The sequence below is a fragment of the Pelophylax lessonae genome, assembly GCF_965119305.1.
Source record: "Pelophylax lessonae genome assembly, chromosome: 4".
Classification (NCBI taxonomy): Eukaryota; Metazoa; Chordata; class Amphibia; order Anura; family Ranidae; genus Pelophylax; species Pelophylax lessonae.
The window spans coordinates 126,561,456-126,573,233 of NC_138771.1; the positions used below are offsets into that span (position 1 = coordinate 126,561,456).

The window sequence follows — 11,778 nt, forward strand, 5'->3', positions numbered from 1 at the left end:
TGTGAACCTGCCCTTAACACATGAATTTTGTAAATTAATACTTTATTAAAGTGCATCTAAACACAAATATATTTCATATATTGCAGCTTATAAGTCTTTAGATTTGTGCATTCGTTTTCACTTTTCAGACTTAGAAAATTTATAGCGAGTACAGAGAAACCTGTTGATCTTGCCAGAAATGCTGTGTCCTTGTCACTTCCTGTGATCCAAAAAGACAGTGTAAACAATCCACCATGTAATAGAGGTGAACAAAGGCAGACATGTTTGTCCAGCCAGTGTAGAAACCATGGCTCCCTCCATAGACTCCTTGAAGAAGTGAGTGTAGACACAATGGGGGCTGATTTACGACAAAACAGGCAACAGACAAAATCTGGCGCAGCTCTGAAAAAAAAAAAAAAAACTATCAGCTTCCAGTTTTTTTTTTTTTTTTTTGTCAAAGCTTAATTGAACAAGCTGAAGTTAGAAGCTTATTGGCTACCATGCAGAGCTGCACCAGATTTTGCACTCTCCAGTTTTAGTAAATCAACCCCAATGGGACAAGAAATGTGTTATCTGCAGAACTATCAGGTAGAAATAAAGGAAAAGGCCTAAAAAAAAAGAAAACTTAAGCAACCACCACATCTAAGGATTTGTAAAATGCAATATCTAAAATTTTTCTTTTGGAGTTTATATGAGCTTTAAATCTCAAAAAGTACACCATCGGTGTGTTCTTAACTACCTCTCTACCCCAAGTTACATAAAAGGTATACTGTGCTTCATTTCTGCATGTACAAAAGGGTAACTCCACTTTGATGGGAAAAAAATAGCAAATAAAAAAAATATATAGCATATACATTTCCTACACAAGCCATATTGTAAATGAATGTTATTAAAGAGGAGCTTCAGTCAAATTTGTGTTTATTAAAACTCAGCAGCTACAAAAACTGTAACTGCTGATTTAAAAAATAAAAGCAGCTTACCCTTCCAAGGATCGAGTAATATGTAGGTACCCCACCCCTGCAAATAAAAAATGCAGTTTAGTGAAGTAGAGGGAGGGAGGAGGCCTTAAAGCAGAACTTCCCCTTTTGGGTGGAGCTCCGCTTTAAAAATTACTTTTCCTTTTTAATCTGCAGCGCTGTCATTTTCTTTAAAATGCAACACAATATGGCACCTTGAAGGCATTCTCTAAACCATTGGTGTACAGAACATCCCCAGGAATGTAATTTCCTGCTTGTGTGATCCCCAGCAACAGACATGTAATTTTTAGTGAGATACCCCAAAGGGTTAATCACTTCTAAAGTGATGCAGACCCTGCCACTCAGTTCCTCATTAGAGCACTGCATGGGAATCAGCTGATTAATGGAAAGAGTCTGGAGAAGGGCAACAAAATGAATAAGCGGACTGGAGGACCTCAATTACGGGGACCAACTGCAAGCACTGGACTTATTCTCTCTGGAGAAGAGACGCTTGAGAGGAGATATGATAGAAGTATACCAATACCCTAATGGTGATCCCAGCGTAAGAAGAAAACTTTTCAGTCTCAGAGAATGTAAGAGGACACAGGACCACACAATGAGACTGGAGGAGAAGGGGTTTAACCTTAAGCTGCGCAGGGGGTATTTCACTGTCAGGGCGATAAGGATGTGGAACACTCTTTCACAATTGGTGGTGTCAACAGATGGTATTGATAGTTTTAAAAAAGACTCTTGGATGTGCACCTTAGTGAACACAACATACAGGGATATGGGACATGAATACTGACCTTTATACACGTACACAGGTTGAACTGGATGGACTAGCCTCTTTATAAAACCATACTTACTATGAAATGCAAAAATCCCTCCCATCCAGATTGCAGACAACAAGCAGCTTTTGCTTTAGAGCAGAAACAGGTAGAACTGTGCAAAAAAATATTTTTGAATCCTTGCAATGTACAATATACATTGATCACCAGAGGGATTTTTTTTTCTCAACAAAAGTGGGGTTACTCTTTAAGTAAATTTTACCAAAGTTTGGTTCCATCTACTCAATAAGACAGAGAGTCTCTGGAATCCTATTTCTGAGGATTAAAGAATTCTGCTTCTCATTTTTCTGCTTACTGATACTTGTAATGTTGTCCTATTATATAAAAAGGTAAGTGCTCCTTGTGACGGTGGCAGGTATCAGACCCCTGGCCTTCTCATCCAACTCGTGACCAAAGACCAAGCAATCTCACGCCCTGCCGTCACTTGCGTAACAATGCCACTCTCATCTGCACCCGGCACACAGATTGTCCAGCTTGCGGGACCACAATCTAGATGCCAGCAGACTGAGAGCGATTGTCACTGGGCTATTTAAATAACCCTTTCTCTGCCACCACCTCTACGTTATAATGAGCCCAGAGGATGCTCGTAATTTTAGAAATACCAATTATGACTTTCGAATAACCATCTGTAACACACAGATGATTTATCCTAAACAGTAGCGCTCTTTCGGGAGACAGGTTCTTTGGGTCAGTTTGCGTTTAAGAGCTTAGAGACAAAATTAACACTTTTCAAAATAAGGTTTAATTATAAGAAAGGTTAAGATTGGTGCAAATAAAAATATTTACAGAAAAATGGGTTACAAAGAAATAGAGACACAATTCAGCAATTTAGAAGAATAGATAGGAATTAGAAATGGAATACTTGCATTCAAAAAGTCCTGGTATTATCTCAGTTTCAGAAGCTGAACATGATCGGTCCTCCAGCGTGATGTTTCTGCTGTGATGGTAAGATGAGAACTGAGAGCTCCATCAGCTCTCTCATTTTCTCTGACCCCCCAGGGGGTGTCACCAGAAGTACTTGACCAATAGACACTGGGGCCATAAACTGCTAAAACACCTCCCGCTTAGACAGATTATTAACAGAAACTCATATCTCAAAATATGTAATGGTTACATTCTTGAAACTGATATTTTATGGTACGGTATTGAATCTACTATTCACAGACACTAAACACGGGTTATCTCGGAATAACCTCTGACCTGTAAGGCATCTGATCGCTAGCTTGCCTTCCCTAGGAACGAAGGTGATCATGTTTGAGCTTAATTCGATCGGTATTTTATCTGGCATACAAATATATATTTTCTAGAGACATATTGTGTTTATATGTAAAGTTAGGAAGTTTGTGGGTGGCTGTGTCCCAAATAACAGAGCTATTGACTGCTTTGTTTTATACGACCTATTAGCCATATGGCTTTGCTCAGATTACAACATGCTCTGAGCAGGAGGAGACAGTCCGGCTAGGATGGCTGTCTGCTTGTTAAGATAAAGGTGTTTGAAGCTGTGCATACTAATGTTCAGTGACCCAGGGGGTAATTAACACTGCCAAAAGGAGCTGGGGTGAGGGCTGGTAAAGGAATTACTTTTTTGGTTCTGAAAACTGTCAGCTGAGCTCGGAAATACAAAATGGAGGCTTGCGACAGCTTTAAACGAAATGGCTGCCTGACAACCTGGGGTCCCAACGTGCGATACCATTACACTCCTCAAGGAATTGGACTGGTTAATGTGTTAGGAACAAAAGGATGCCACATCGTTTGCTGGAAATAAAAATGGTCAACCTAGAGAGGGCTGAATTCAAAGACACCCCCGAAAATCAAAGTGAAAAACTGATGCAGCAGGCTAGTCCATTTTGCTGAAATTTCATTGCAGCAACTCAAAATGGTTCTCAGTAGTTTGTATGGCCCCCATGTGCTTGTATGCATGCCTAAAAATGTCGGGGCATGCTCCTTTTGAGATGTCCTGGGGTATTTCCTCCCAGATCCGGACCCAGAGCATCACTGAGCTCCTGAACAGACTGAGGTGCAACCTGGTGGCATTGGATGGACCGAAACATAATGTTCTATTGGATTTAGGCCAGGCGAGCGTGGGGCTTTTCAATGCTATCTATTCCTTCATTCTCCAGGAACTGGCTGCATGCTCTCACCACATGAGGCCGGGCATTGTTGTGCACCAGGAGGAACCCAGGACCCACTTCACCAGCGTAGGGTCTGACAATGGTCCAAGGATTTCATCCTGATACCTAATAGCAGTCAGGGTGCCATTGTCTAGTCTTTAGAGGTCTGTGCGTCCCTCCATGGATATGCCTCCCCAGACCATCACTGACCCACGACCAAACCAGTCATGCTGAACGATGTTACAGGCAGCATAACGTTCTCCATGGCTTCTCCAGACCCTTTCACGTCTCTCACATGTGCTCAGGGTGAATCTGCTCTTATCTGTGAAAATCACAGGGAGCCAGTGGCAGACCTACCAATTATGGTGTTTAATGGCAAATGCCAATTGAGCTCCACGGTGCCGGGCAGTGAGCACAGGGCCCACTAGAGGATATCGGGCCCTCAGGCCACCCTCATGAAGTCTGCTTCTGATTGTTTGGTCAGAGACATTCACACCAGTGGCCTGCTGGAGGTTATTTTGTAGGGCTTTGGCAGTGCTCATCCTGTTCCTTCTTGCACAAAGAAGCAGATAACGGTCCTTCTGATGGGTTAAGGACCTTCTATGGCCCTGTCCAGCTTGCCTAGAGTAACTGCCTGCCTCCTGGAATCTCCTCCATGCTCTTACGAATTTGCTGGGAAACACAGCAAACCTTCTGGCAATGGCACGTATTGATGTGGCATCCTGGAGGAGTTGGCCTGCCTGTGCAAACTCTATAGGGTTCATGCATCGCCTAATGCTATCAGTAGTGACACTGACCCTAGCCAAATGCAAAACTAGTGAAAAACAGTCAGAAAAAAGGAGTAGGGAAAAAAATGTCAGTGACCTCCACTTGTAAAACTGTTCCTGTTTTGGAGGTCGTCTAAATGTTGCCCATCTAGTGCACCTGTTGTTAATTTCATTAACACCAAAGTAGCTGAAACTGATTAACAACCCCCTGTGCTACTTAACTGACCAGATCAATATCCCAGGAGTTTACTTGATTTGATGATATGCTCTGATGAAAAATTGTTCCTTCAGTTCTTTTGAGCAGTGTTTATATGTACACAGTATAATCCAGTGGTTGCCACAGCACACATACATGAGAGAAAATGTGCCCAGGTGATCAGAAAAGCATGAGCTACATATCCATCTCATGCCGATGTCTATATCTAAAAAGCAAAAAAAAAAAAAAAAAAAAAAAACATTAAGAAGCCCCCAGGAATTGAATTACTTGAGTCACAGAAATCAGAAAACCTGTTTCTTATGCAATTTTTGTTTTCCAGTTCAGAGTGGAGGTGACGTGTCCTCTTGTATTGGAGATCTGCTCTTGACACTAAACTCACAGTTTCCTGGAGATATCGGCTGTTTTGCCATCTATTTCCTCAACGTGGTAACTCTGCAGCCAGGCGAAGCCATGTATCTCGGAGCCAATGAACCTCATGCATATCTGGAGGGGGGTGAGTAGCTTGCACGATTATACACATACATTTAAGGCCCGTACACACATACCGATTTTCGGCCGAAAAGATTCGGCCGACGACCGATCGGCCGATTGTAGGCTTGTTAGTATGATGCTTCCGACAGCAGACAGCGCACTTTCGGCCGAACAGAATCTGTCGTGCAAGCATTAAAATTTTTGTATGCCGACACCAGAACGGCCGATTGTTCGCCAGTCAGTACAGATTTCGGCCGACAGACAGCAGATTTGCAAGACTGGGCATGCTCAGAAAAGAAAAAACACAAGGAAAGTTAACCATCACATGACATCACTTCTGCAGTCGGCGGACAAAATTCGTGTGCAGTCTTTTGCACTTTTCAGCGGACAGGACAGCCCGGGGACAAAAGACGGCCGATCGGTCGGCCGACGATCGGTTCGTGTGTACGGGGCTATAGTAATACATTCTTCAATCCTTGTAAAGATGGCTGTGAATTGATGATATATACCAGCGATTCTCAAATGGGGTGCCGTGAAGAGTCATCAGGGGTGTCGCAGCAAAAGGATAAAAAAAAGAACGTCCCCAACTAAGGCAGGTGGTTAAAAGAAAGATTTTTCAGTGCCAGCTCAAGCCTTGTTTTTAACTGCAGTGTCAGTCTGGTGTGTTTTATTCTAGCATGTAACCTCTTCTGATACTCTGCCCGTCTGCATCCTGCCAACCAATGACATCATCGGTTGCTAAGGAGCGGGTTGGGAGCCCACACGGCATCCTTCCTTGATTGCCCTCACTTGCCTCCACAGCTGAAAAGAAGATACAGGTCGACGGGGCTGTCTCCTGCACTCCCCTTTCCTCTGAGTTTATATGGAATTCTCCTCCCACAACCTCTCGCAGGCAACCAGAGGTGGTGGTCGGGACCGGGAGTGTGGCCACCCACGCCTTCCATACTGCACAGGTGGCTGCTATGGCTGATCCAGCAGCTGAAAATGAAGGAGCAGAGAGCAGCCCTGCAAGTCTTTTATCTCCAGTGGAGTGATAAGTGGCAGAGGGAGAGAGGCTCCTTCTCACTGCCTGACGCCACGTAGCGCTCACTGCCTGACGCCACGTAGCCCTCACTGCCTGACGCCACATACCCACTCTATCGATCAATCGACTTGGGTACAATCAGCCTGCCCATACATGGATCAAAATTTCGATCCATGCATGGCCGCCTTAAGGTAAGTATTACTCCTTACTCCTGTGCCACTTAGACTTAGGCTGGGTTCACACTATTGCGATACGGGAACCAGCGCGATTCCAGTGCAGGTTTCTGCATCGCATGTCTCTGCCAGGCAGTTCACACTGCTCTATGCAGACCGCTGTAGGTGTCAATACAAAGTTAATGACACCCCCAGATCGGTTAGCAAATCACAGTGCAATTGTCAAATGGTGCAGCAATCGGATCACATGGTTGTGAACACCCATGCGATACAATTCCATTGCGGACCAAAAAAAGGGTCCTGCACCCTTTTTTTTCCGAATGCAGTGCAAATTCAGCCATACAATCTGCATGACTGAATTTGCATTGCATGTGATCTGCACAGTAATGCGGTGCCAATCACATGCAATGTCTGACATCGTAATAGTGTGAACCCAGCCTCAATAATGTATTGAACCCTTGCAGGGGGGTGGGGGTCACCAATACAAGAGTATTTTTTTCCAACCTGGAGTTCCGCTTTCATGTGGACCTATACATTGTTGACATCAGGAATGAAAAAAATATTCTTCAAAATATGCTGCCTTATCTATATCACCTGTTGTTTTATTCTTAAAAAAAAAAAAAAATACATTATGATGGATTTTTTTTTTTTTTTAATTTAACTAAAATAAAGATTGAATTTACTTGGCTGGTTTGTTGTGCCTAATATTTAAATACAATATTAGGGTTCAGTGGTGTTCTATATAAAAACCCTATCTGTAAAAATACACTGTAATATTTGTGTGAGTATTACCCCAAGAACCACAAGTCATCTCAGAATGTCATTTCCTGAACAAAAGTAATTGTTTGATAAAACCCATGATCTATTTTCTCTGCCATGTGGTAACATGTATGTCTTATTTCTCCTTTACAGACTGTGTAGAGTGCATGGCTTGTTCTGACAACACGGTCCGTGCTGGACTCACCCCTAAGTTTATAGATGTGGACACGCTGTGTGAGATGTTGACCTACACATCAGCTCCTGCCGCTAACAAACTCTTTACTCCAACGCCTGTCAGTGGGGACCCGCACGCCCTCCTCTACAACCCACCTGTACCTGATTTCACCGTTGTCAAAATTGAGGTCAGACATAATTATCATGTTGAAAAATGGGTTAAAGTTATTCTTTATTGACATGTATTATTGGAACACTGATTATTTAAATCTCAGCCACCAAGTATGCAGCGTTTGAAGTTCAAGATAAACATTATGCCCCGTTTACATCTGTGTGATTTTTCGGCCATCATATAATGTCGTCCGACAAGAAGAATCCCACCTTTTTCTATAGTGCCTGTTCACATCTGCATGATTTTTACTCGGCTGTTACTACTGCATGTCCTTCTTAATGCCCCGTTCACACCAGAGCAACTTGTCATGCAATTTGACAGGTCAAATCGCATGACAAGTCGCACCCTATTGTCGGCAATGGCACTGTTCAAATTGCTGCGATGAAGACTTTTTGCTGTGCCGTGTCAATTTGAAAATTTAGTTCCTGCACTACTTTTGCCAATTTCGTGTGCAACTTGCATAGACATCTGTGCATGAAGCCACAAAGATGTCTTCCAAGTCGCTCCTGAAGTTGCACTGACATGCGGCTTTGAAATTGTGCGATTTCAGATAAAGTTGCACAATTTTAAAGCCGCATTTAATGTGAACGCGGGCTTAGTGCGATTTTGGCTCCATAGACTTTAATGGAATTGATGCACATGCATTTAGGCATGTTTTGACTATTTTTTGCAGTAGGAAAAGAGTTCCTACCCAAAATGGGAGCTGCAATTGCTAATTCCATTCTGAAGAAGCTAGTAATCTGAATTCAATAAGGTTTAAAGTGTAAGTTCACCTTGCAGGAAATGTTTTAGAAAATCCCGTTCTGCCATGCTACATCTAGTGAATAGAGCATACCATAGTTGCTCCTGTTGCAAATGGGGACGATCCTCTCATTCCAGATGCAGCTGCTCCTTCGGGACATATAAACTACACGCATGCGCAGTGCATCCTCTCCTGGCTGCAGGTAGTCTCAATATCGTCTTCCCTGGGCCGCTCAAACTCTGCATGTGCACAGTGCACTCAGCTAAAGTAGTAAACTTTAGTGCAGAGTTTCCACAGCCCAGAGAGGTCACTACTAGGGTTAGCTGAAGCCAGAGAGGAATTACCATGCATGTAGTTAGCTTGAAAAGCCTGGAACAGCCTGAAGGGGGTGCAGTATAGTGAAATTCAACCCATCCTGCTGTTTGAGAAGTATGAGGGGACAGCAATTTTTCTAGAATAGACACACAACAACTGCATCTGGAATGGGAAGACCTTCACCATTTCCAACAGGAGGAGCTATGGTATGTACTATTCATTATATGTAGAATTGTAAAAGGTGATTTTCTGAAAATTGTCCTGAAAGTTGAACTTACACTTTAACTCAATGACCTGAAACAAGCATGCATATTCTTAAACTCCGGTATCTTTATTTGTATGCTTGTTCTGGCTAAGGGACACAAAGTAGTGAAGTAAGATGGTAAATATGGCAACCAGGAAACTAGCAATTGCAGAATCCATGTCTCTCTTGGGAAAGGTTTCCTTTAACATTTACAAGCTGGAACTTTTTTTTAAAGACTTTTTAGAAAGTAATTTGAAGCTTTGCAAATGCTTTGTAAAAGATTGCCATAATGGTGTACGTAAGAATTTTCACAAATCACCAGGAAAACAAAGTATGAGATGCATATAGATACCATCACTAGAGTTAACAAATCTATTAGTCTCTCCTAGCATAAGAATTAAAATGAACGATGCCACATCAATCTAAATCTGTGTTTTACATTCAAGATGAATTAACATCCAGAATGTTTAATGATTATTTTTTACTTGCAGGTTCCGTCTTCTGTGTCCCAGTACCATGTGCAAGCCTTAGACTCTGCAAGCATTCTGCTGGTTGTCCGGGGCAAAGCATCTGGGCAAGGATCATATGAGAATTTAAATCTCCATTCAGGATCTGTTCTGTTCATCTCTGCTAATGAAAGTTTAACCCTCAACGTGGATCCATCCCACTCTCTTCTCTTATTCAGGGCTTGTTGTCTGCTGTGATAACATGACAAATTTGTTATATCCTACACTTCTTTAGTATGGTTCAGCAAAAGGTACTATGACAGTTTTTCTGTAAAGTCTTCTAGATAAATAAAATAGAATACTATAATGATTTATAAGTTATTGTGTGTGTACCAAAATATTATTTTGACTTGGCCACAGGTAGACTTGAGTTGGGGGGAGATGAGTTGAAATTTTCATCCTCACGGCTTGGCTCCATGATCAAGAGAATCATCATACTACATGTTAGTATAGAATGGCTATACGTTTACAATGACGTTTTCACATTTATGAAACATCAATGTTTTAGACCCCATTCAGACTGGGGCGACACGACTTGGTGGGGCGACCTGTGAAGTCGCGTTGCGCATTGCGACCTCGGCGCGACTTGCACGGACTTCATATAATTGAAGTCAATGCAAGTCGCCTCCAGGTCGCCCCAAAGTAGTACAGGACCCTTTTTCTAAGCCGGAGCGACTTGTGTCACTCCTATTAGAACGGGTCCTGTACTATTCAATGGCGAGCGACCGACCGCGACTTGTCAGGCGACCAAGTCGCCTGACAAGTCGCGCTAGTGTGAATGGACCCTTAGTGCTTAGAAACTTGCTTATTTTTAAAGGATAAGTTCACCTTTCATAACATGTTACGTGCTACACCCTTATTTAGGGTGTAACACGTTATGAAAGGTTTGGCCTCCGATCCCCCTCTCTGACAGCTAGCGTGGATCTTCTCCCTGCGTCTGCTGTCAAAATGTAAAAAGAAACACAGCCGTGCTCCTCCCACCCAACCACGTCACTCATTCACAGTGTTCTGTGAATGGAAAACTACAAGTCCTGACAGCCTTAGTGGCTGTTTGCTTATAGTCCTCAATGAACTACCACAGCACTGATTGATTCTTCCTGTCAGGGTGTACAAGCAAACAGATACACTAACAGGTCTGCAGGGAACCTGAATGGCAGGCTTTACAGGCTCCTGCAACAAAAAATAATAAATTCACATTTATTACCTGCTAAAAAATTAGCATTTATTATTTTTTTTTTGTAAAAAGGTGAACTCTTCCTTTAAACATTCATTTATTCTAGGACAAATTGATAATGAGCCTCCTGCATTTATTTTTTAATGGGTAAGAAGTGTTTTTAAAATAGATAATACATTCTAATTATTTAAATGACTTATCCGGTGTTACTCCTGGAACCTAAACCAAGACAGTTTGTCACTAGAGTGCCAGGGATCTCCAAACTACGGTCCTCCAGCTGTTGCGGAACTACATGTCCCATGAGGCATTGTAAAATTCTGACATGACATGGGAGGTGTAGTTCCTGAACAACTGGAGGACCATAGTTTGGAGACCCCTGATTTAGACTGATAGCAAGATCTTGTTTTCGATTGCGAGATTTGCACTTTGCTACAGTTTAGGCGTTCTCTTCTTGTATATTTAAAGGGACACTAAACTCTTTTTTTAAGGCATTATGTCTAAATTCAAATAAGGGGCAATTTAGTAAGACTGGAGCAACCAGAATCTGGAGCAACTGAGCACTGCAACTAGTTAGCGTCTATTTATCATTTTTGAAGTTTAACTGAAAAAGCTGAAGATGAAAGATGATCGGGTAACTATGCATAGCTGCTTCAGATCCTGTCTGCTCCAGTCCCCCCCCCCCCCCCCATAGACTGTTACTTCTATCGCTTCCTTCATTTCATCTCTCCAATGCAAGTTTTTTATTTCTGCTGTTCTCCAATCTCCTGTTTTAGCGTGGCTATGTTTATTCTCCATGCCCACCTTGTGTATGTGAACATAGCCACCCTTTCCTGCTCGCACTCGAGATGGACTATACATCTAACGTCCCAGTGGATTCAGTGCTATGGAAATTGTAGTACGAATAAGAAGAGCATGTGACCAGAAATAACAGTCAATGCTCGCCATATACTTGTAGCGGTGAGGTGCAGCGGTGGAGGAACGAGAGCATGCTCAGGACAAACAAAAAGCGAGCTTAGTGTCACTTTATTTAAACAGTTGCCACCCGCATAACACATGCATGCAGCAGCAAAAGGGTGGGCTTTGTGTCACTGGGCAGCTGATGTTGTGCCCAGCACAGAGACCAAGCTGTCAAAGAGTTCTCATTCA

The 11,778-nt window shown here is 42.6% G+C and overlaps 1 protein-coding gene across 2 annotated transcripts in view; it reads left to right on the top strand.

The window, feature by feature from the left end:
* The window catches only part of MPI (mannose phosphate isomerase), a 39,672-nt gene extending 29,997 nt beyond the window's left edge, over positions 1-9,675 (top strand). For both annotated transcript variants that reach the window (XM_082256962.1, XM_082256961.1), the window contains exons 6-8: positions 5,198-5,371; positions 7,459-7,667; positions 9,444-9,675. In XM_082256962.1, the coding sequence (XP_082113088.1) occupies positions 5,198-5,371; positions 7,459-7,667; positions 9,444-9,656 (596 nt within the window). In that variant the 3' untranslated portion in view covers positions 9,657-9,675. The remainder of the gene's footprint in view (positions 1-5,197; positions 5,372-7,458; positions 7,668-9,443) is intronic.
* Positions 9,676-11,778: the final 2,103 nt, after the last annotated feature.